The sequence below is a fragment of the Heterodontus francisci genome, unplaced genomic scaffold (genome assembly GCF_036365525.1).
Source record: "Heterodontus francisci isolate sHetFra1 unplaced genomic scaffold, sHetFra1.hap1 HAP1_SCAFFOLD_54, whole genome shotgun sequence".
NCBI classification, from domain to species: Eukaryota; Metazoa; Chordata; class Chondrichthyes; order Heterodontiformes; family Heterodontidae; genus Heterodontus; species Heterodontus francisci.
This window is the reverse complement of record NW_027140250.1, coordinates 12,167,796-12,192,293: the sequence shown is the minus strand read 5'-3', so window position 1 is coordinate 12,192,293 and position 24,498 is coordinate 12,167,796. Positions and strand designations below refer to the sequence as shown.

The 24,498-nt window shown below is 44.2% G+C and overlaps 1 protein-coding gene across 1 annotated transcript; it reads right to left on the bottom strand.

The window, feature by feature from the left end:
- Nucleotides 1-5,988: 5,988 nt before the first annotated feature.
- LOC137359150 (probable G-protein coupled receptor 139) lies at nt 5,989-8,655 on the bottom strand. The gene is made up of 2 exons (XM_068025224.1): nt 8,589-8,655; nt 5,989-6,884 (listed from the first exon to the last, which is right to left on the bottom strand). Exons 1-2 carry the CDS (start codon nt 8,653-8,655, stop codon nt 5,989-5,991), a joined length of 963 nt encoding a protein of 320 aa, XP_067881325.1.
- Between the last annotated feature and the right edge of the window lie 15,843 nt (nt 8,656-24,498).

The following is a 24,498-nucleotide window of genomic DNA, read 5'->3' as shown; positions in this document are numbered from 1 at the left end:
CTAAATACTTGTTGCGGGATCTCATTCCTCTTTCTACCTATGCCGTTGGTAACAATGTGTACCACGAGCTCCGGCTGTTCAACCTCCCCCTTCAGAATATCCTGCAGCCGTTCCTTGACGTCCTTGATGCTCGCATCAGGCAGACACATACCATCCTGGAGTCACGTTTGCGGCCACAGTACCGTCTGTCTGTACCCCTTACGATAGAATCCCCTTTCACTATAGTTCTCCCACTCCTTTTCCTCCCCTCCTGTGCAGCTGAGCCACCCGTGGTGCTACAGACTTGACTGTTGCTGCGTTCCCCTGAGAAGCTATCTCCCCCAACAGTATCCAAAGCTGAACATCTGTTAGATATGGAGATGGACCAAGGGGACTCCTGCACTACCTGCCTAGTTCCTTTACTCTGTCTGGCAGTCACCCATTCTCTTTGTGCATGAGCAGTCTTTAACTGCAGTGTGACCACCTCCCTGTACGTGCTCTCCACGATGATCTCAGCCTCACGGACGCTCCACAGCGTCCCCAGCCGCTGCTCCAGATCCGAAACGCGGATTTCGAGTAGCTGCAGCTGGAGAGACTTCCTGCACACGTGTTCGCCCTGGACATTGGAAGTGTTCCTGACTTCCCACATTGCACAGGAGGAGCAATATAGATTGCCGAGCTGCCCTGCCACGACTTATCCTTAATTTATACCCTTAAATTACCCAACAATTAGATTATTTACACTAGGGACCTTGATTCCCCCCAAAAATTACCTGTTATATTAAAAGAAAACTGTGGACGTTTCCCTTTACCTCTCGTTACCAACCCAGCTATTTGCATTAATTCTCTAACAACTGTTACTCACCAACTGATGAGCGTTGAAGAAACTTTATTATCCAATACAACACTTGAAATGCTTCTTTTTTTTCAAGAATCAACATTCCATTTGATTCCAGGCCTTGCCATGTTTTGTTTGTCTATTCATTTGATTCCTCCAATAATCATTTCTTTGTCTTTGTCTCAGCTGTTGTTGCACTTCTAAATCCCAACAGTCATCCTGAAATAATTTCTCCCCTATTTTCTTGATATCATTTAGGTTAAAACTGAAACTGGATTCTCTTATAACTCAAATGACTTATTGCAAGTTGCTACACAATAGTTGCCTATTTAAAGATAAATGTAGCTCAACTGATTTTACTGCATCTTCGCACATTTATATTGTAGTTGAATGTTTAATTGTGAATCCAAGGAAAAGTTGCAAACTATTTACTAATCATGTTATCATTCACAAAGTATGACATTGACTAATCCCTTTCTTAATGAGTCCTCTTATTATTTATTATGAGGATTAAATAACGTTAGTCATTTTAAAACACCATTCCAAGAATCTCCAATTCCCCACAGGACAAAATCTGCCTCTTCCTTAATCTCATTATTGTTGTTGACCACTCTTTCTATTGTCAAGCTCATGAGTGGTGCGAACGGCACAAATTTTACATTTTCTTACCTTCTAGCATATCATAACCCCAAATGACTACTGATGATGAAAAATATTATTATCTGTTAAAACTTCATTGACACTCCTCAGATTGAAGACTGACACCCGATCAGCTGATCACCTCACTCGATAACAGTCACTATCCTTTCACAGGAGTGCTGTTAATTCCAAACTATTATCATGTATGTACATACGATGAAAACAACAGATTATGCACGCTGGCTTATGATTTACCTCAGATACCCCTTTCCTGTTGATAGGAAATGCACCTAATTATGCTGATTTGTTTTTCATCTGTTTCCCAAATTCAAATAATGGTGTTGTCAGTTGATAATATCTTTCATTTATTAATCTTCAAAAAAAAATTCCTTCAAAACTCAGCAACCCCCTGGACGGTATTCCCTTGAACCTTTTTTTGAAATTGATGTATGTTTATATCCCTTTAAACTCAGGTAGATTTCCTTTTGAGTGCTTGGAATAGCGACTATATTAATGTATTTATTATTGATTTAAAAGTCATGAACATTTATTTCCATGTTTCGTGGTTTCAGATTAATTTATCGGAGACAGTAATGTCTGCAGTTGTTATGGAAGCTGACTGCAAATAATTACAAAGGCTTTCTCGAGAAAGATAACAAATAGAAACAAATGTAGGAATAAATTAATGCCAATTCCTGACTTTTTTTTAAAAAAGAAGGCCAAGCCTTCAGATCAAAATATTACCATGCTGTCATAAATGTTGCAAAAGTCTGAAGCTGCTGAAGTTGATTGATCTCTGTGATCATACGGTCCACATATTTAGAGAAATAAAGAACACAAGGTCAATTCGGCTTGGAGCCAGATGACTTCATTTAGAGCTTTGGATCAGAAATTGGCTCGCTGAAAGAAGACAGAGGGTGGTGGTTGATTGCAAATGTTCATCCTGGAGTTTAGTTACTAGTGGTGTACCGCAAGGATCTGTTTTGGGGCCACTGCTGTTTGTCATTTTTATAAATGACCTGGAAGAGGGTGTAGAAGGGTGGGTTAGTAAATTTGCAGATGACACTAAGGTCGGTGGAGTTGTGGATAGTGCCGAAGGATGTTCTAGGGTACAGAGGGACATAGATAGGCTGCAGAGCTGGGCTGAGAGATGGCAAATGGAGTTTAATGCGGAAAAGTGTGAGGTGATTCACTTTGGAAGGAGTAACAGGAATGCAGAGCACTGGGCCAATGGGAAGATTCTTGGTAGTGTAGATGAACAGAGAGATCTTGCTGTCCAGGTGCATAAATCCCTGAAGGTTGCTACCCAGGTTAATAGGGCTGTTAAGACGGCATATGGTGTGTTAGCTTTTATTAGTAGGGGGATCGAGTTTCGGAGCCACGAGGTCATGCTGCAGTTGTACAAAACTCTGGTGAGACCGCACCTGGAGTATTGCGTGCAGTTCTGGTCACCGCATTATAGGAAGGATGTGGAAGCTATGGAAAGGGTGCAGAGGAGATTTACTAGGATGTTGCCTGGTATGGAGGGAAGGTCTTACGAGGAAAGGCTGAGGGACTTGAGGTTGTTTTCATTGGAGAGAAGGAGGAGGAGAGGTGACTTAATAGAGACATATAAGATAATCAGAGGGTTAGATAGGGTGGACAGTGAGCGTCTTTTTCCTCGGATGGTGATGGCAAACACGAGGGGACATAGCTTCAGGTTGCGGGGTGATAGATATAGGACAGATGTGAGAGGTAGTTTCTTTACTCAGAGAGTAGTAAGGGCGTGGAACGCCCTGCCTGCAGCAGTAGTAGATTCGCCAACTTTAAGGGCATTTAAGTGGTCATTGGATAGACATATGGATGAAAATGGAATAGTGTAGGTCTGATGGTTTCACAGGTCGGCGCAACATCGAGGGCCGAAGGGCCTGTACTGCGCTGTAATGTTCTAATTCTAATTCTAATTCCGTCCAGAAATATGTGGTAATTCAGAAACAGTAATTAGAATTAGAATTAGAACATTACAGCGCAGTGCAGGCCCTTCGGCCCTCGATGTTGCGCCGCCCTGTGAAACCATCTGACCTACACTATTCCATTTTCATCCATATGTCGATCCAATGACCACTTAAATGCCCTTAAGTAATTATCACAAAATCCGAGGTGGATACAAAATTGACTTTGTGGCAGGAAACGAAGGGTAATTGTTGACGGGTGTCTTAATGACTGGAGGGCTGTTTCCAGTGGTATTCCGTGGGGCTCAGCACTGGGGCCCTACTTTATATGGTATATCTTAACGATTTAGACATAAATGTCGGGGGCATGATCAAGAAGTTTGCAGACCAGACGAAGATTGGCTGTTTGGTGGATAGGCTGTAGGAAGATATTTATGGTATGGTCAGATGAGCATACAAGTGACAAATGGAATTCCAACCAGAGAAATGAGAGGTGATGCTTTTTGGGAGGTGAAACTCGACAAAGGAGTACACGATAAATGAGAAAATACTGAGAAGTGCAGAGAAAGTGAGGGATCTTGGAGTCAAAGTCTACAGATCCCAGAAGGTAGCAGGACAGATCAATAATGTGGTTCAGAAGGCATATGGAATCCTTTCCTCTATTAGTTGTGGTATAGAATATAAGAACAGGGAGGTTATGCTGGAACTGCATAACTCTTTGATTAGGCCACAACTTGAGTACTGTGTGCAGTTCTGGTCACGTCATTACAGAAAGGATGTAATTGCACTGGAGAGGGTACAGAGGATATTTACGAGGATGTTGCCAGAACTGGAAAAATTCAGGTAGGAGGAAAAATTGGATAGGCTGTGGTTATTCACCTTGGAACAGTAAAGGCTGAGTGGATATTTGAATGAAATGTACAAAATCAGTAGGAGCCTGAATAGAGTGTAGGTGAGCGATATATTCGTCTTAGCAGGGAGGTCAGTGACGAGGGGGCATTAGATTACTAGAAAAATAAAGGGGAGATGAGGAAAAACATTTTTCACCCAGAGGTTGGTACAGATCTGGAACTCACTGCATGAAAGGGTAGTTGAGGCAGAAACTCTCAACTCATTGAAAAGGCGTCTGGATATGTACCTCGGCTACCGTAATCTGCAGGTCGAAGAACCAAATGCTGCAAAGTGGGATTGGAATAGGTGGATCATTTTTCGGCTGGCACAGACACGATGGGTCAATATGGCCTCTTTCTGTGCCTTAAACATTCTCTGTTTCTATGATTCGATGGTTCTTGCAAGCTTAAAATGCTAAATTATTCCTCTTTTCTGCTGATATTCGTTCTATGTTTTTGACCAATCTTTTACCTCGTAATTCAAATGGCGTCTTACTCCCTGGTCTTGCGGATCTATGTCTGGTTGTTCCTCTTATGGATTCCCTTCCTTGAATGAATAAAGCTGGTCAGACTAATCAGAGCAAGATTCCACTCAAATTCACAACCAGTCATTTCGTTTTAGCCTTTTTCAACGTCTGGCCCCAAGTTGCACCATTGTATGATTTGGGGTTTTGAGGCTTAAAACACTTTTATTTAAAAATTCTCAGTTCTGAATTTTCAATTTATTACACTGGGGTCCTCAGTTGTGCCTGACCTAACAAGTTACAAATAATGGCTACTTATGAATCCAGTATAATTTATGAAACAAGATGTTATAAATACTTAACAAAAAAAGCACTGAAGACAACATGGAAGTTTCTTATCCTTCAAGGCCAGGATTTCTTGAATGTTGTCAGCACAGGCGGTCCCTTTGTTCTCCTGTCTCTGAATTGACATTACGTTGAACTGTGTTTCAGAATAATTACACCAAAGACACCATTGTAAACAGTGCGAGCAAAGACTCTGAGTTTCCAACTTTTGGGATTCCGATTCCTTATTATGAAATCCTTTGAATTACCTCTTCCATTAATTTAACGTGAGTTTCATCTGCTGTCACTGCACCTCTGTAAATAGAGTGGTGTATGCTAAAAGCATGTCCATCTCTTATTTCCTAGGCTCCTAGAGTTAACATTTCATTGTGTGAACAAATATTTCATCCTTGTAGATACAAAGCTGTTGTACAAGCAACGTTTCATCTTCTCATCAACAATGTCAACTATCGTAAACAATTCAGCTCAAAATTTCCAGGGTGGCAAAGCAATTAATAATAAATGTGTCTAGTGAAATATCAGGAAAAATTATGCGTTTAAATATAAATGTTTTCTTCTGCAGATATATTTAATTGATCAAGTCAGTTAGCATACTTATTACAACTACTTGGTTCCTGTTTAATGAAAGGTGTCATATCCAGTTCAAGCCTCTTTCACAGCAGTTTCTTTAGGGAGCGCAATCACTCTCCTTCTGACCCCTTTACGAAGGTCATCTCTTTCCCTTTGCTCACTGCCCGTTATCTTTTTTGATTTCTGCTAATTTACATCCGATCCTCTTGCTCTCGACCCCCTCTTCCCGTCACTGACGGCTCTATTGTTTGTCTTTACTCCAACAGGCCATTCTCTTCTGGACCTCCAGCGGTTACCTCTCGTCCATTAACCACTGGATGTTTAAGCTGGTCTCAGTTGTTTTGTTTATTAATTAATTTAATAATTGATGTAACTGCATATTTCACCGTGCTCTTTAACTGCTCTCTGAACTCGGACTGAGTGACCATATAAATAAATGTGTTTGTACAGCAACTTAAATTCCGCAGCATATATGCAAGCTTTCCAAAAATATAGTAAGATTCATCATCTAAGAAATCACCAATACGAAAAATATATAACATATACAGCAACCACAAAAATATGAAACTGCCAGATATGGTGAAGAGTAAAATCAAAGACTTCCTTCTTCTCTCCATTTCACAGTCATTGTGATTATCTTTCTTGCTCTGACCCCTCAGTCTCTGACGAACTCGACTGGTCACTAAAATGTGTCTGAACGTCAGAACGTTCAGCAACAGAATTAACATGAATGGCAGTAATAGTGTTAAAGCTTTTTCAAACATTGCAAATCCAATCCATCGAGGGTCAGTAAAATAGCTTGGCTTATTCGAGCAGCGCCATTCTACATTGTCGATTACCCGTCTAGGTTTATATCTAAAGTAGGTGGGAATATTTTTTAGACAGAGCAGAATGCTGGTTGTTGATAGAACCACAGTGGCAGTTTTCCTGGTGCAATATTTTGATTTCAGCTTCTGGCAACAAATGGCGACAAAACGATCAAATGTGAAAGCGATGGTGAACCAGACGGAACAGTCGATGGCTGCACGGATCAGGAAATAACGAGAGCGACACACAGAGGTGAGGTCCAGGAAATTTAATGGGAAATAATAATCATTCATTTTCCGGAGTATGATATCAGTGATAATAACCAGTAGATCTGCCGTTGACATGGCCACCAGGTAACGGGTGGTGCAACTGGAGAGTCCGCAATTTCCCTTGGACAGGATCACAATTGACACTAAATTAACTGTAAAGGAGAGAAGGGAAAAGTGGTTGTAAATTACTGAAAAATATTCTCCGCTTCTCAACCCAGGAAGGATTTCAGCACCACAACTGTGTGGATTGGGATCAGGTCCATGACCCCAACCTTCCTCCAACCTCAGCACTTCCAGATTTAACAAATCCTGGACGGGTAGGTCCGGCACCCCGCTCACCGAACGCTGGCCAGCAAGTTAAACATCGCAATGAGGAGCTAAAAAAGGGTAGATTGGAGACCTGCACCCGGTCTCCAACCACTGCCACTGTAGGAACCCATCCCGGACTCGAATCACTCCCTGGGGTCGAAGAAATCCCTCCCTGACTCGAAACAGTCCCTCGGATTGGAGGCACACATACGTCTTGGACCACTCCCTCTGATGTATAAATGAGTTATTTTGAAAATGGAATTTACTGAGTCAATGCAAATGTGATCACAGCATGGGCTTTCATCTCTACAGGAACATCGTTAAAAGAAAAGTTTTATAATAACCTATTATAAAGATGGTTATTGAACACAGAAATAATGTGTACTCTTCTGGACTACACATGATGAACAATATCCAGGGTAACCAGCAGGTGCACGTATTCTTCACAAACATAATACCATAACTGAGAGATTATAGTTATTAGGATATGCTGTGGCTCTATTCTGTCGTGAAGAGAATGATGCGTGTTGAACTAATAGAGGCCTTCAAAATTATACAGGGATTAGAGAGGGAAAACGCAGATCTGATATTTCCACCTTTGCTGGTGGCCAGTTTTGCATTTCCTCAAAATAAGACGGTCATCAATAAATTCACGATGGAATTCAAGAGAGACCTGTTTACTCTGAGTGCTGAGAACGTGGAATTTAACCTCTTGGAGTAGTTGTAATGCAAGAAAAAATGAAAAAGCGAGGTTAGTACATGAGAGAGACAGGATTGGAAGGATATGCTGATAGCATTAGATGAGCTGTAATGTCTTCATACAGAGCAGGAAGACAGTTGTGATCTAGTTGTGCCGAATGCCCAGTTTCTGTGCTGTAGAATCGGTAACATGTTTATTAACAAGTCATAGCCATCAGTGTTTCTCGTAATATTGAAGAGGCTTATTTATTATTGCAGTCACTCATGACCAAAGGCTTCTCAGGGCCGTGCTCGGGAAAGAAATTAATCAGCACCTGATAGTGCTGTCAGCAACTCTACTTAGAGTAAGAGTAAGATGGGGACCTGCATTGAATATAATGACAGATACTCCAGGAAATACATGGTCCCTAGTGTTGCGTGGTCCACATCATTTAGTCAGCCACAATCAGTGCAATTCTGGAGTGACAGAGACTCCCAGTTATGCATGATCGCTGAGGTCAGGTGCGCCACTCCAGTTAGTGTACACACACAGTTAAGTTCTACATTAACAAATAACTGCTGTAATCCTTCCCCTCTGAGATTTTCCTGCTTTGAGCTCTGATTCTACAGAATACAACATTCCACACAATTCAATAACTTTACAATGCACAGTGCCTTGAGCTAGAAACAATTGAGACAACAGATTAAAACTGCACAGATAATTCAGGAAAATTATGCAATTAAATTATTGAATGTGTGTCTGTGTAACTGCAACCGTTCGATCTCATGTAATATTATTATTCCCATGGTAAGGGAAGAAACCAGCTCATACGCAGATTTACAAAACTTCATTGGTTATAGATCCTTACCAGGAACACCAATTATAGCAAGGATCACATAGAATATGTTCCGCACCCATTGCATTGGTCGGTGCATTTTCTGCTTGGAGTGATCGGTCTGTTCGTGCTGCAGGTAATATCTTTGAAGTACATTCTGAGCTGACACATTCCCAGTGCATTAACTTTATAGCCTCCCGGATCGCCAAGGGGATACTGAGGTTGCAACATTGTTCAAACAGTTTTTTAAAATCTTGAACAAACAGATGACGACAGTTGGGTTAATTCCCTCTTGATGGAATGTATTTTCCACGAAAATTGAATTGCACCCATCCCCACCCCCAAGACTGGACAAATCTGATCACAATTAGCAAATACTCATAACTGGAAAATGTGTTAAACAGAAATAAAGGAAGTCCTACATAAATCTTGAGCCCTATCTTTCGATCTCATGTTGTTTTAGTGATTGCCTTCACTCTGCATGACTGTTCAGAAATTAAGTTCCTAACGTCAGGGAAGCCTCGAAGGGATGTTCGTCTCTCCTTTGGATGCTCTCTTTATCTGTGCAATTCCGTTCAACAATTCATATATTCAAACAAAAAGGAACATAGAATGGTTGCAACACAGCACTTGGCCATTTAGTCTGTCTTGACCGTGTCTGCTCTCTGCACAGGCAGCTCAACTAATCACACTCCCACAGCTGCACATCACTGACCTGCATTGTTTTTCTCTTCAGTTGTTTATTCAATTCGCTTCTGATTGAATCTGTCTTCACCATACTCTCAGGCAGTTCATTTCATATCCTAAACACGTGCTGTGTAGAAATACGTTTCCCTCATGTCGCCATGAATTCTATTGCCAATCCGTTCAACCTGTGTCCTTTGGTTTTCGGCACTTCTGCCAATGAGAACGGTTTCTCTGTGTCTACTCCGTTGAAACCGCCATGGTTTGGAAAAACTCTATCAAGCTTTCTCTCAATTTCCTCTTTAAGGAGAACAACCCCGATTTTCTAATCTATCGGCATAAAATATCTGTGAGCCCTGGGGTTTTCTCTTTGAACATTTTCTACACCCGCTGTGAAGACTACACATTGTTCCTCAAAGTTTGGTGCCCAGAACTGGACACAATGGGAGGAATGTCAATATCGTTCTGTCCCTCACACAGTCCAAGCTCCTCTGTTTCCCTTTTCAATCTCTTTATCTGATACATCGATGATTGTTTTTGTGTCAAACCCTTCTTTCACATCGAGTTTGAAACTTTAATCATAATGGAATTTAAATCTGTACCTCTTTCGCCTGAAAACGGTCCACCTGTGACAGTTCACTTCTCTTCCACGAATTCCCTCTCTCATTTTAAGTGGACGGATACTGCATAAATATTTGCTTTAATCCGCCAACTTCCACAGTTATCTTGACCACACTTCCTCCAACTCCACTTTGCATAAATAATAGATTCCATTCTCTCAGTTTCCTCATCCTTCTGTTTATCCCAACGATGCCATCTTCCATACCAGAGCTTCTGTAGTCTCTTCATTTCACATTAACCGTGCATTCCTCACATTAATTTTGCAGAGGCCTCATCTGTATCTGTTCCATCACCCGAGTGACTGTCCTCACCGCTTCCCTACCTTCTAGAACCATGATATTAATTCACTTATTCTCACTTTCCATACCAAATTCCTCCACCTTCAACACATCATCCTCCTCCATTTCCACCATGTCCAACTAAAATCGCGAACAAAATATCTGTATTCACTCTTCAATCACACCCAAGCTGTCGTATGCTTGCCCGCAGCTCCTTTGTATGCAAGTGCAAGAGATGCAACAGTTTCCCTTTCACCTATGAAGATACAGTCTTTAGGAATAAAAGTGGGAGTAGGCCATTCAGCCCATAGATCATGTTCTGCATTCAATACCATAATGGCTGACCTGACCATGGCTGTAATTCCAATTTCCCGTCAGAGAACAGTAAATCTTCACTCCCTCTCAAATGAAAAGTCAGTCTAAACCAGCCTTGAATATATTCAATGGCCCAGACTCCACTGACTTCTGGGAAAATGAATTCCAAATGCGATGGAACTTTCAAGAGAAGCAATTCCTCCTCATCACGATTTTAATTGAGAGACCGCTTATTCATAAATGGTGGAGAATGTGCTGAGTTCAGAGCTGGGCAGGGCACCAATGTACCACAACGGTACATTAGACTGAGTTAGCAAGGTGAAGAGTGTTCCTTCTTGCTCCTTGGATGTGGGTATTGCTGGCGAGGCTGGGATTTGTTATCCATCTTTTGTTTTCCTTGGAAACGAGGTGGGGAGCCGCTTTCTTGAAACGCTGGACTCCATCAGCTTTAGGTACACCCGCAGTGCTATTAAAAAGGAAGTTACAGGATTTTGACCCATAATGAAGAAAATGAAGACAATGAAGAAATGGCGATGTCGTTCCGACTCAGGATGTCTGTGGCATGGAGGGAACCTTCAGGTGTTCATGTTTCCATGCATCTGCCTCCTTTATCCTTTTAGGTGTTTGAGGTCTCATGCTTGAAAGGAGCTGTCAAATACATTTTAGTAACTTCCTGCGGTGTGATATTGTATATGGTACACACAGCAGCCACTGTGTGCTGGTGGTGGAAGCAGTTAAGTGTTAGTATGGTGCATCAGATGTACATCAAGCAAACCCATTTGCTTGGATCTTGCTGAGGCGCTTGAGTGTTTTTGGTGGTGGCACAGATCCAGGAAAGTGGAGTGTATTCCATTATTCCTGACTTATGCCTTGTAGATTGCGATGTAAATGTCAGTGGAGGAGTTATTTGCTGCATAAATCCCAGCGTCCGATCTTCTCTTGGAGCAACAACATTTATTTGTCTGTCCCAGTTATGATCAATGGTAACGCCTATGATATTGATAATGTGGTAACTGGGGAGTGACCACGATGATGAAAATCAAGGGGTGGTGGTTATATTCTCTCTTGTTGGACATGGCCATTTCCTGGAAAATGTGTGATGCTATTTTTAGCTTCCTTTGATCAGCACAAGCCGGATGCAAACAATGCACAAAATGTGATGTGCTTTTGCGTGAGTGAAGGAAGAAAGGTTCAATTTGTCCACCATTCAACCAGAGTAGACTTCATCTCATCCTGGCCTCAGTGTTCGACCGAATAATTGCAAGAGGCAAATTATAAGGTAGATGGAGGAAGTATAAACTGTCGTTGATTTATTTGTTGAAGCAAGCACGAGCTTCTTGATTGGCTTTGCTAATTTCGAATAGATACATTGTAATAATCAGGTGGGCGGCACAGTAGTGCAGTGGTTAGCACCGCAGCCTCACAGCTCCATCGATCCGGGTTCAATCCTGGGTACTGCCTGTGTGGAGTTTGCAAGTTCTACCTGTGTCTGCGTGGATTTCCTCCGGGTGCTCTGGTTTCCTCCCCCATGCCAAAGACATGCAGGTTGATCGGTAACTTCGTCATTAGCAATTGCCCCCAGTATAGGTAGGTGGTAGGGAAGAAAAGGGACAGGTGGGGATGTGGCAGGGATATGGAATTCGAGTAGGATTAGTATAAATGGGTGGTTGATGGTCGGCACAGACTCGGTGGGCCGAAGGGCCTGTTTCAGTGCTGTATCTCTAAACTAAGCTAAAACTAAACTAAAAACGAGGACAATTCGCAGGGTTGTATCATATATGGACAGGCGGAGGGGTCATTGGATCTGATACAGGCTCTTTTATTCCCCGTTAATGCTTCGTTACATGTTGTCAAGGGGAGTACACAATATGGAGAGTTATGCTGCTATCCATCGAACCATTGGGCTTGCAAACCTTACTTTGGGGTATTAGATGGACCGTCTCTTCCCACTACATGGCGGGACGTCGTAGTAACAGGGGGAAATGCGGTGGTGCAGGGTCGGGGTAATGGGAGGCCTTTCGTTACCTTCTTGTATATGGATCTGTAGCTTGAGGGTCCAGTTGGGAGGTGATGGAGGAAGATGTTAACAGCACAGCTCTGGCTCAGAGTTCTGAATGTGATTGACAACAGGTTGAAGGTGTTCCACGGAAAGTAAGTAATACAACTCCAGCCCTAGGAATTCATTGTATCTTCTGGGTTAGCTAAACACAGGAACAAGAAACCTTTAATCCCGAGGTCTATTCCAGTTGTCCATAAAGGCAAAGCTGCCACGGATTTCACATTCATGTCAAGCAGGAATCAAGCACACGGACTCTCTGGTAAATCAGATTCAATCCTTTGTAAATACAAACATTTCCCTGTTTCAATAATTTCGTTTCCATTCTTGGGAAGATCTATTTCTCCCTGACATCCTAATTTTACATTTTGTTCCCAAATATTTACGTGATTGCATGTTCCATTTCTCACAATATCAGGATGGATCAGTTCTACACTTACTAACTTGACATTCAACAAACCCCCAAAAATCTACAAGGCAAATCTACCAACAAAAGCATGTCCACCTCCTTCTGCCTCTCCTTCACACAAATTGCAATTATTGCAGATTTTTACTTTGTGGTGAGGAAGTTCCGTGCTGGTTTGAATTACCCTGAGGGCGTGACTGACAGCCTCATAGAATATTTCGTTCACCTGCCCTGCACAGGCCTGAAACCAGGTAAATCCCACGCCCTGACAGAGATCAACGAAGGAGCATAAAACATCCCAATTACAAGATCAGATCCTGGGAAGGCGCAAAATGCAGGACCATTCTGTTAATTTGATAAACATGCATCTGCCAAAGGACAAAGCAGGAGCCGGTCTTTCTTCCACATAGGTTTATTCACAGTGCTCCATGTGGACTCTGCTCTTTCCACAATTAGTATCAGCTGCTCTTAATCACAGTTAGAACATACTCAATTGACAAATCATTTGCAACATTGGCTCATTCGCAGCATTTTGTTCGCAGTCCATCAATGTGTCCATTGTACATTATTATTTTTCTTGTGATTCCTGTTCGAATATACAAGCCACATGTGAGCGTTTCAGCTCCGTTTGCAGAACAGAACTGCTCTTCACATGTCCCGCATTGCATGAATGCACAACCTCTGAATTGTTGATTCAACTCTCACCCCGACATCTAACGCTGCGGCACTCACTCACATCGCGACACACAGAAACACACTTAAGGAAAGTACAGTTGAAAAGAATAGTGAACTTTTACAGCTTAGAAGCAAAATAATACTTCATAATTCACATGGCTCATTCTCGAAAAGACACGTTGCAGACCTTATGAAAAATACGTCTTCACTCCTGAAGTGTAGCTTCGCTAATTTCAACAGCCAGATTCAGGTGCTGAAGTGGCTTTAAAGATTCTATTAAAGGGATAGAATTTCTGCAGGCCACAAACTTGGTTGCTTGTCGTCTCGTTACCACGTGGTCAGTTTACAGTACTTGTGGACTCGAAATGGAACAGGCTTGGAATCCTCACCATGTTACAGTCTCCAATTATTAAGGCATATATTTTTCTGCCCTTTCTGCTGCCCTTTCTGCTGTTGCTGTCGTGTCTTTCTTCAGACAGCACTTAAAGAATAAAAATAAACCAATATGGCTACCTTACTATGTGCATTATCACATTTCCCTTTCCCAAACATGATGTTGGAATTAGGCATATTATTTATTATCTGGCTTATTGCTTGATTACGGTCTTTGTTTCAGAAAGACCCATTCAGTTCAGGATTGCCTTTTGGATTGTCTCAGGATACGTGGAGTCGCCACTTCTTAATCTGGGATGTATCATATTGTCCTTGCGAGACAGTATGGCTGTTTAAAAATTCACTGATCAGATCAGATGACCTTTGGTGGCCATCATTTGCGGCTCGGATGGTCCACTTTAAAAGAAAGGTCAGTTACAAAATGCTACACACTCAGTGAAATTCTATTTTAAAAGATATGAATTTGACATGACTCCACTGGGCATGGCAATAATATTAAAGTAATTGTGTCAAATGATATTAGTGCTAAAATATATTGAAAAAAAGAGACACAAATCCCATTGCACAGATCCTCCAATCTAAGCAGGCTCCTGCAGTTATAGGACAGCTCACCAGTATCACTCGACTTGTGATGGTTCCTCTCCTCCTTTACGTATGCACTTTGCAGCATGCATTCCACTGCAATGAGGAAAGAAGTGGGTGAACCCAGACCGTACAGTATGGGGTGGTGGTGACCTGCAGCGAAATGGTCGCCCACCACAACCATTACAATTTACATTAACATAGTGCTACACACATCCAAATAGAAATCTCAGAAGACAGAATAGAGCAGCTTAAAACAGCGTGACATCAAGAGCAAGTGGAAAAATAGAGAGAGTGCGAGATTGTTGAGCACGTCGTGAGAGATATCGACTTCCAGGCGAGTTTTGAAGACAAGAAGAGAGTTGAAATGATGGTGTGCTGGAGTTTCCGATGCCCTGGGTACAGTTTATTGGGAAACACTTGGTTACGGCGCAGCAGAAACAGTGATGCATAACAAATACTGTTCGACAACAGATGACAAGGGAGGAGTGGAATAAGTTCACAAGGATTTATATCTTGGCAGATTGTTGTGATTGACAGGGTGTCATCTACAATAGGATTGATATGGTCGTACACTATTCTTCAAATTATTTCAGTGGAGCAATGAGGACAAGGGGAATTTGGTGGAACGGTACTGGACAGGGATTGGGGTCTTATTCCTGGTCAGGATTTGAGCTGTGGCATTCGGGATCCCTGTTGTTTAGGCTGTGCTCCTGATTTGGTCGTGGATAGACAAAAACTGGAGTCGGAGACAGGGATGGTGGGATTGACCAGGAGCAGAGCCTGGTCATGTGACCCTGACTTACTGGAAGTTGGGGTAACTTGTGCTGGCTGCTGTTTGATTGGCTCCTGGCTTTGTGATCAGATTTCCTCCCTGGTTAGCATTCATGAGCTTTCGTGAACGTGGGTAGCAGCTGGTTCTGACAGCGGACACAGTGAGTATGATTCCTCCAAATAAATAGAGGAAACAATACGAGTGTAGAATGTGAGAGGTCGGCCAGGAGTGTGTTTGAACATTCAAATCTGGAGCTGGCAAAGACACTGATGAGTTTTCAGCAGCATTTGAGGTGAAACGGGGGACGAGGAATGGGTCATTGAGATGGCGCAGGCTTGTGGTTGTAAGCTCATCCCGAAGTCAACCAAATGACCAAGGTTGCAAAAAATATGGTTGCAAAAAATACGGATGTCTGCACATTGAATATGCACACGTTTAAAAACAAGGCCTGGGGGAATCTACACAGTGAAAAGTTATCAGTTTAAAGAGACGGTCTCGGGACCAACGCCCACAGTGAATAGACACATTTTTAAAACAGGGCCCGGAACAACCTGCAGAGTGAATTACCACAAGTTTAAACAATGGGCACCGTGGGGGAAATCTGCACAATGAATAGTCAATGAATAGTCAGAAGGTTAAAAACAGGGCCTAGGGGAATCTGAACACAATAGACACAAGCTGAAGCAGAGGGCTCAGGAGCAACTTCCACAATAAATAGACACATGTTTAAAACAGAGCCAGGGGGTACCTGCACCATGAATGGTCACAAGTTTAAACACAGGGTCCGGGGGGAATCTGCACAGTGAATGATCGCAAGTTTAAACACAGGGCCCGGGGGATCCTGCTCAGTGAAAAGTCACAAGTTTAAACACAGGGCCCAGGGAGAACCTGCAAGGTGAATAGTCGCATGATTGAACACAGTCCCAAGGGGATACGGCACAGGAAATATTCACAAGTTTAAACACAGGGCCCGGGAAGAACGTAAACGGTGAATTTCACAAGTTTAAGCACCGGGCCTGGGGAATCCTGCACAGTGAATAGTCACAAGTTTAAACACAGGTCCCAGGGGATACTGCACAGCAAATAGTCACAAGTTTAAACACAGGGCCCGGGGGATCTTGCTCAGTGAATAGTCACAAGTTTAAACATTGGGCCCGGGGGAACGTGCATAGTGAATAGACACAATTTTAAACAGAGGGCCTGGGGGGATCCTGCTCAGTGATTTGTGTCAAGTTTAAACTTGAGCTGCACAGTGGTGCAGTGGTTAGCACCGCAGCCTCACAGCTCCAGGGACCCGGGTTCGATTCTGGGTACTGCCTGTGTGGAGTTTGCAAGTTCTCCCTGTGTCTGCGTGGGTTTTCTCCGGGTACTCCGGTTTCCTCCCACAAGCCAAAAGACTTGCAGGTTGATAGGTTAATTGGCCATTATGAATTGTCACTAGTATAGGTAGGTGGTAGGGAAATGTAGGGACAGGTGGGGATGTTTGTTAGGAATATGGGATTAGTGTAGCATTAGTATAAATGGGTAGCTGATGTTCGGCACAGACTCGGTGGGCTGAAGGGCCTGTTTCAGTGCTGGATCTCGAACACAGGGCCCGGGAGAACCGGAAGGATGAATAGTCACATGTTTGAACACAGGTCCCGAGGGGAATCTGCACAGTCAATAGTCACAAGTTTAAACACAGGGCCGGGGAGATCCTGCTCAGTGATTCGTGTAAAGTTTAAACACAGGGCCCGGTGTGATCCCACATCGTGATTCGTGTCAGGTTTAAACACAGGGCCCGGGGATTTCCTGCAAAGTGAATAGTCACAAATTTAAACACAGGGCCGGGGGGATCTTGCACAGTCAGTCATGTCAATGTTAAACACAGGGCCTGGAGGAATCCTGCATAGTGAATAGTCACAAGATTAAACACAGGGCGAGCGGGAATGCTGCACAGTGAATACTCACAAGATTAAACACAGGGCGAGCGGGAATGCTGCACAGTGAATACTCACAAGATTAAACACAGGGCACGGGGGAACGCTGCACAGTAAATCTTCTTCTTTGGCCTCCTTGCCTCGAGAGAAAATGGGTAAGCGCCTGGAGATGGTCAGTGTTGTGAGCAGCATCGCCTGGAGTGGCGATAAAGGCCAATTCTAGAGTGACAGACTCTTCTACAGGTGCTACAGATAAAATTGGCTGTCGGGGCTGTTACACAGTTGGCTCTCTCCTTGCGCTTCTGTCTTTCTTCCTGCCAACTGCTAAGTCTCTTCGACTCGCCACGCTTTAGCCCCGCCTTTATGGCTGCCCGCCAGCTCTGGCGATCGCTGGCAACTGACTGCCACGACTTGTGATCAATGTCACAGGACTTCATGTCGCGTTTTCAGACGTCTTTAAAGCGGAGCCATGGACGGCCGGTGGGTCTGGTACCAGTGACGATCTCGCTGCAAAATCCTTGGGGATCCTGCCACCTTCCATGCGACTCACATGGCCAAGCCATCTCAAGCGCCGCTGGCTTAGTAGGGGGTATATGCTGGGGATGTTGGCCAACTCGAGGACTTCTGTGTTGGAGAGATGGTCCTGCCATCAAATGGCGAGGATTCTCCGGAGTTAGCAAAGATGGAATGAATTGACACGTCGCTCTTGGCTGACATACGTTGTCCAGGCCTCGCTGCCATCGAGCAAGGTACTGAGGACACAGGCTTGATACAATTGGACTTTTGTGTTCTGTGTCAGTGCGCCATTTTCCCACATTCTCTTGGCCAGTCTGGACATAGCAGAGGAAGCCTTTCCCATGCGCTTGTTTAATTCTGCATCGAGAGGCAGGTTACTGGTGATAGTTGAGCCAAGGTAGGTGAACTCTTGAACCACTTCCAGAGTGTGGTCGCCGACATTGATAGATGGGGCATTTCTGATGTCCTGTCCCATGATGTTCGTTTTCTTGAGGCTGATGGTTCGGCCAAATTCATTGCAGGCAGCCTCAAACCTGTCGACGAGTCTCTGCTGGCACTCTTCATTGTGAGATGTTAATGCAGCATCGTCAGCAAAGAGGAGTTCCCAGATGAGGAGTTTCTGTACTTTTGTCTTCGCTCTTAGACGGGCAACGTTGAATAACCTGCCACCTGATCATGTGCGGAGGAAAATTCCTTCTTCTGAGAACTTGAATGCATGTGGGAGAAGCAGGGAGAAGAAGATCCCAAACAGTGTAGATGCGGGAACACAGCCCTGTTTCACGCCACTCAGGATTGGAAAGGGGTCTGATGAGGTGCCGCTATGCTGAATTGTGCCTTTCATATTGTCAAGGAATGAAGTGATGCTGCTTTGGTGGGCATCCAATCTTTTCTAGTAGTCTGAAGAGACCACTTCTGCTGACGAGGTCAAAAGCTTTGGTGAGATCAATGAAAGCAATGTAGAGGGGCATCTGTTGTTCATGGCATTTCTCCTGTAGCTGGCGAAGGGAGAACAGCATGTCAATGGTGGATCTCTCTGCTCGAAAGCCACACTTTGCCTCAGGATAGACACGCTCAGCCAGCTTCTCGAGCATGTTTAAAGCGACACGAGTGAAGAGTTTCCCCACTATACTGAGCAGGGAGATTCCACGGTAGTTGTTGCATTCACCCTTGTTCTTATAGAGGTTGATGATATTGGCATCGCGCATGTCCTGTGGTACTGCTCCCTCATCCCAGCACAGGCAAAGCAGTTCGCAGAGCACTGCAAGTATAGCTGGCTTGGCACTCTTGATTATTTCAGGCTTAGTACCGTCCTTCCCAGGGGCTTTTCCACTGGCTAGAGAATCAATGGCATCACTGAGTTCCGTTTGTGTTGGCTGTACGTCCAGCTCATTCATGACTGGCAAAGTCAGGGCTGCATTGAGGACGGTCTCAGTGACAGCATTTTCCCTGGAGTACAGTTCTACATAGTGTTCCACCCACTGTTCCATTTGCATGCGTTGGTCAGTGATTGTGTCCCCTGATTTAGATTTGAGGGGGGCAATCTTCTTGACGGTTATCCCAAAAGCTCTCTTAATGCCATTTGATATTCCCTGTGTCAGAGGCCACCTGAATATGACTGCATAGGTGTTGCCAGCAGTCATTTGCGCAGCGCCTGGCTGTTCTTTGTGCAGCGCTTCTGGCAGCGTTAATGCTATGGATGTTACCTCGCTGGGGGCTTTCTTGTAGTACATCAGTGCAATGTGCTTATCGGCTAAGACAGGTTCCAGCTCTTCAATGTGAGATTGAAACCAGTCTGCATTCCGCTTCACACAGTTGCCATAGGTGGTCATTGCTGAATCGTAGATGGCGTCTCTGATGTGGGCCCAATGGTACCTGCATCCCCTGTGGGAGTGTTGTGGAGGGAATTTTCAAGAGAATTTAGAAACTTGTGTAACAGCTATGGATGTGAAATTCTGCTAGTGGTGATGCGTGGGTAGCCCTTCTGCTTGGAGTGATGCAGCTTCTTTGGTTTGAGTATATCCTTGTTGCACACCAGGGAGTGGTCGGTGTCGCAGTCCGCACTTTGGAAGCTGCGTGTGATTTGAACACTGTTTAAAGAGGCTCGCCTTCTGACGATGAGGTCCAGCTGGTGCCAACGACGTTGTCTTGGGTGCCTCCAAGAAACCTGGTGACAGGGTTCAGTGTGAATGAATGAGTTGGTGATGCAGAGGTTATTATCGGTACACAACTCAAGCAGTCTCTATCCATTCTCATTCATCCTTCCAATGCCATTTCGCCCAAGGCAGGAAGGCCACGAGTCATGGTGGGCCCTAACAATGGCATTAAAGTTCCCCAGAATGAATAGGTGTCCGGTGTTGGGGATGCTACTAATGATATTATGGAGTTCCGTACATTACTCTCCAGCAGATTGTGATTTTTGTGATTGGTCGGCTTACTGAAATACCCGTATCCACCAGCAGAGGGCGGCCATTATTAGAATTGAAAACAGATAATGCTGCATCCACTTAACAGGTCAGGTATCTGTGGAGAGAGACATAGAACTAGCTTTGCACGTTAATGCGATTTATTCAGAAATACATAATATAAGAGATAAACTACTTTTAGCAAATACAGAACCAGGGAAAAGGGGGTCTGGAGAGAATGAAATAGTTAACGTTTGTGTTAAGATGGAGGCATGTGTGATTAAATGAACCCCACCCTCATTAATCTCTCTTATCTATGCCCCTGTGATCTACAGCACTTCAATCTCTCAACCCTGACATTGTCATTCAACCTACTGACAATGGAATCGCTGCTGTTATTTGCTGAAAAGGCCAATACCTTGGGAAGCCTAAACACTAACACTCTGACATATCATCCCACCTCCCTCTGGACCATGACCCCACCACCGAACATCATGTCATCCTTTCCCATATTATCATTGAACTTATCTCCTCTTGAGATCTTCACCTCACAGCCTGCAACCGCACTGTCTACCAACCTCACACAGCCCCCTCTAAATCTTTCCGAACATCAACTAACAAGGCTACCTCAATAGACTTAACATTTCAACCTGTTCCTTTCCGATGGATCTTAATTCTTCCTATCACAACACTACTTTCTCCGCTTTTCTTCTTCTGTTGCCATCCACGATTTTAGCTATTCTGGTTTCCTGTTCAGAACAGTCTCCTTTTCGCCATTGGCAACCAGTCCAACACTGTAAACAGGACAGTTAGACTCGTACAGCTCCACAGGGCAGCACAGTGGCGCAGTGGTTAGCACAGCTCCAGCGACCTGGGTTCAATTCTGGATGCTGCCTGTGTGGAGTTTGCAAGTTCTCCCTGTGTCTGCGTGGGTTTCCTCCGGGTGCTCCGGTTACCTCCCACAGCCATAATACTTGCAGGCTGATTGGTAAATTGGCCATTATAAATTGTCCCTAGTATCGGTAGGTGGTGGGGAAATATAGGGGCAGGTGAGGATGTGGTAGAAATATGGGATTAGTGTCGGATTAGTATAAATGGGTGGTTAATGGTCGGCACAGACTCGGTGGGCCGAAGGGCCTGTTTCAGTCCTGTATCTCTAAATCAAAAAAAACACTCTATATTTACATCTCTCACCAAGATGTCCATTCCCTGTAAACTTCTCTCTCTCTCTCTCTGGAACATGTAATTCTGCTAAACCTCTATCTCTCACCAGGACAATCAATCCGTTTAAAACTCAATCCATTCAAGAAATTCGGGTCCCGACAACTCTATCCCGAATCAGGATGGCCAGTCCCTCAACACTTACATCCCTTACCAGGATGTTCAAACCATCTACAACTTAACCCATTCATAATATTCAGGTCTCTACTTTCCATCGCACACCGGGATGTCCAGTCGCTTTACAGTTCATCTTTCGCCAGGATATGTCTTCCACCTACACCTGTATCTCTTACCAGGACGTGCAGCCTCTCTGCTTCGCTATCCCTCGCCTCGCCATCCATTCCTTTGACACCTTTATCTCCCACCAGCCCATGGCATCTTGTTTAGCTACACTGATGACTGTTTCAGTGTAGTTTCCTGACCTCGTTCTCAACTGAAAGGAATTAAATTTGCTTCTATCTGCCAGCCCCACCGTACCTTTACACGACCCATCTCCAATTCGATTCCTCGAATTCCTATCGCCATAACTGAGGACAGGTAGGTAGCTCACAACGTCAATTTATAGTCACCAACTCAGAGACCTCCCTTGATATGCTCCCCGACCTCCCACATCCTGCTTCGTGCCAGGTCAATAATTTGTTCTCCAGGCATCTACGTCTCTGTTAAATCAGTACCAACGATGCCACCTTCCACGTCATTGTTTCCGAATTGGCTTCTGTCTTTGTTCAACTGAAGAGTTCCATTCTTTAGGCACATAACCTGCAATTCCACCCTCATCCCTCCTCGCCACCACCAGAGCCATGATCCGGTTCGCCTTGTCCTCACTTGCCACAGCAACACCTACACATTCAACAGTTTTCTGCAATTTCGGCCATCAAATGCAAAATTCCCTCCCCTCCCCTTTCAACAATCCAAAGGCACTAATCCCTCTGTGAAGCTCTAGTTTAATCCTCTGTCAATCCCAGAATCACTCCTGTTCCCACAAAAACATCTCATGCAACTGTCGAATGATGCCACATACTTTTCTCTCCTCCCTTTTCACAGAGAGTCTCCCAAACATTCCTTCTTGATGAAACAGGTATATAATTGTACTTCTTCCAACTGAGTACATGGTATTCGTTACTCACAGTACAGTCTGCTTTGCAGAGACCAAACTGAGGATAGGTAGGTAGATTGTTTGAGGCGTCAATGAACACGTCAACTTTCTATTGGCACTTTTCAGCCTGAAAAGCGCTCCTGTGTTTTTGAATAGCGGGTATTGGTAATGGATGCGCAAGGTGAATTGCAGGAGGTGTGGGTTCATGCTCGGTGTGGGGATCCCTTATCGACACACAACAGGAGCAGTTACCCTGTGATCAACCTTCCTCGTTCCGACCACAGTGGGGGATGACAAGAGCACTTCTCCTCTTTGACAGATATTTCATATTTCCATCCTACTGCCCTGTGACAGCAGCCAGACCTGGAGACCACACTGAGGGATGGCTCTGTCGAGCCAGTCACTGCACTGTCATTGTGCAGGCCGAATTGGAGACCACACCGAGAGCTGACCATGTGGTCCCTGTCATTGCACGGTGATACAAAGAGTAACAAGAGATGTCTCAGAACAAGTGTTTAAACATCGGATGTATTGAAATGTTACCCACACTCCTTCCTCTCATCCCTGCACCCACGAACATCATTCTTCTCTTGGATTTAGCTCAGATCTCCACTGTACTTGGACAGAGAAAATCCTTCACATGCTGTGATGGCCCTAAAGATATTAACAAAACAATCTGCACAAATTGACATGGATAAACATTTGACTAATATTATGTTAACAAATTGCACGCAAAGGAATATTCATTCATGTGCCACCCAACAGTGTTTCCTTGAAGGCTTTGTATTTTTTAATTCTAGAGCTGCCCCTTTGACTTTAGCGTGGTGGACGCTTGCTGCAGTTGTAAAAATGGCACTGCAGATACTTACAACCTGCATTTTCGGCAGTGCGACCGAGAGTGGCGACTGAATGCAGGTTGGTGCATCTCGACTAACTTGGTGGTGCCTGCATGGGCATCGAACGAGGGTCTGTCAAGGGCGTAGATGCACTTCCCTCTTGAAAGAGGACACCGTCTGCAGCTCCCATAGCACCAGTCTGCACCCATGGGGCTGTACATTGTTTCTCACTGATCAGCATGACAGAAAGCTAAAGGACATCAGTGATCCGACCAAAGCTCCTCTCCATTCGAACCACTAAATCTGTCAATGCTGCCTCTCTACTTTTCGTGGCTGGAAGGGATTGTAGAAATCATTGCCCCAACAGCAGCAGGTTAGGCTTTAATCAAATCTGGCCTGTGTGGGTTGGTGCATGTTTGTGTGTGTGTGCGTTTGTATATCTGTCTGGCTCGGTGCCTGGGGTCTGATTGTTGTGTGTGTGTGTGTGTGTGTGTTTATATATCTGTCTGGCTCAGTGCCTGGGTTCTCATTGTTGTGTGTGTTTGTGTGTTTGTGTGCGTGTTTGTGTGTTTGTGTGTGTGTCTGTGTGTCTGTATGTATGAACATAGACCATTACAGTGCAGTACATGCCCTCCGGCCCTCGATGTTGCGCCGACCTGTGAAACCATCTGACCTACACGATAGAACATAGAACATTACAGCGCAGTACAGGCCCTATGTGTTGGTATATCTGTCTGGCTCAGAACCTGGGTTCTGATTGGTGCGATTGTGTGTGTGTGTGTGTGTGTGTGCGCGTGTGTGTGTGTGTCTGTGTGTGTGTGTTGTTTGCATCTGTCTATCTCAGTTTACATATGTATATTTGTATATCTGTCTGGCTCATAGCTGGGGGTCTGTTCGGTGTGTTTGTCTCTCTGTGTGTCTATGTGTATGTGGTTGTATATCTGTCTGGCTCAGTGCCTGGAGTCTGATAAGAGTGTGTGTGTGTGCGTTTGTGTATATGTGTGTCTGTGTTTATGTGTATCTGTTTCCATATCTGTCTGGCTCAGTGCCTTTGGTCTGATTAGTGTGTGTATGGTGAGTATTTGTCTGTCTGTCTATGTTTGTGTGTGTGTGTGCTTGTGTCTGTGTGTGTGTATGCGTGCATGTGTCTGTTTGTATATCTGTCTGG

Bases quoted from the DNA above. Each gene is read 5' to 3' on its own strand.
- LOC137359150 (XM_068025224.1), bottom strand. From the start codon at position 8,655: ATGCACCGACCAATGCAATGGGTGCGGAACATATTCTATGTGATCCTT. The intron at 6,885-8,588 runs GTAAGGATCTAT...TCTCCTTTACAG, and splicing joins TGCTATAATTGGTGTTCCTG to TTAATTTAGTGTCAATTGTG.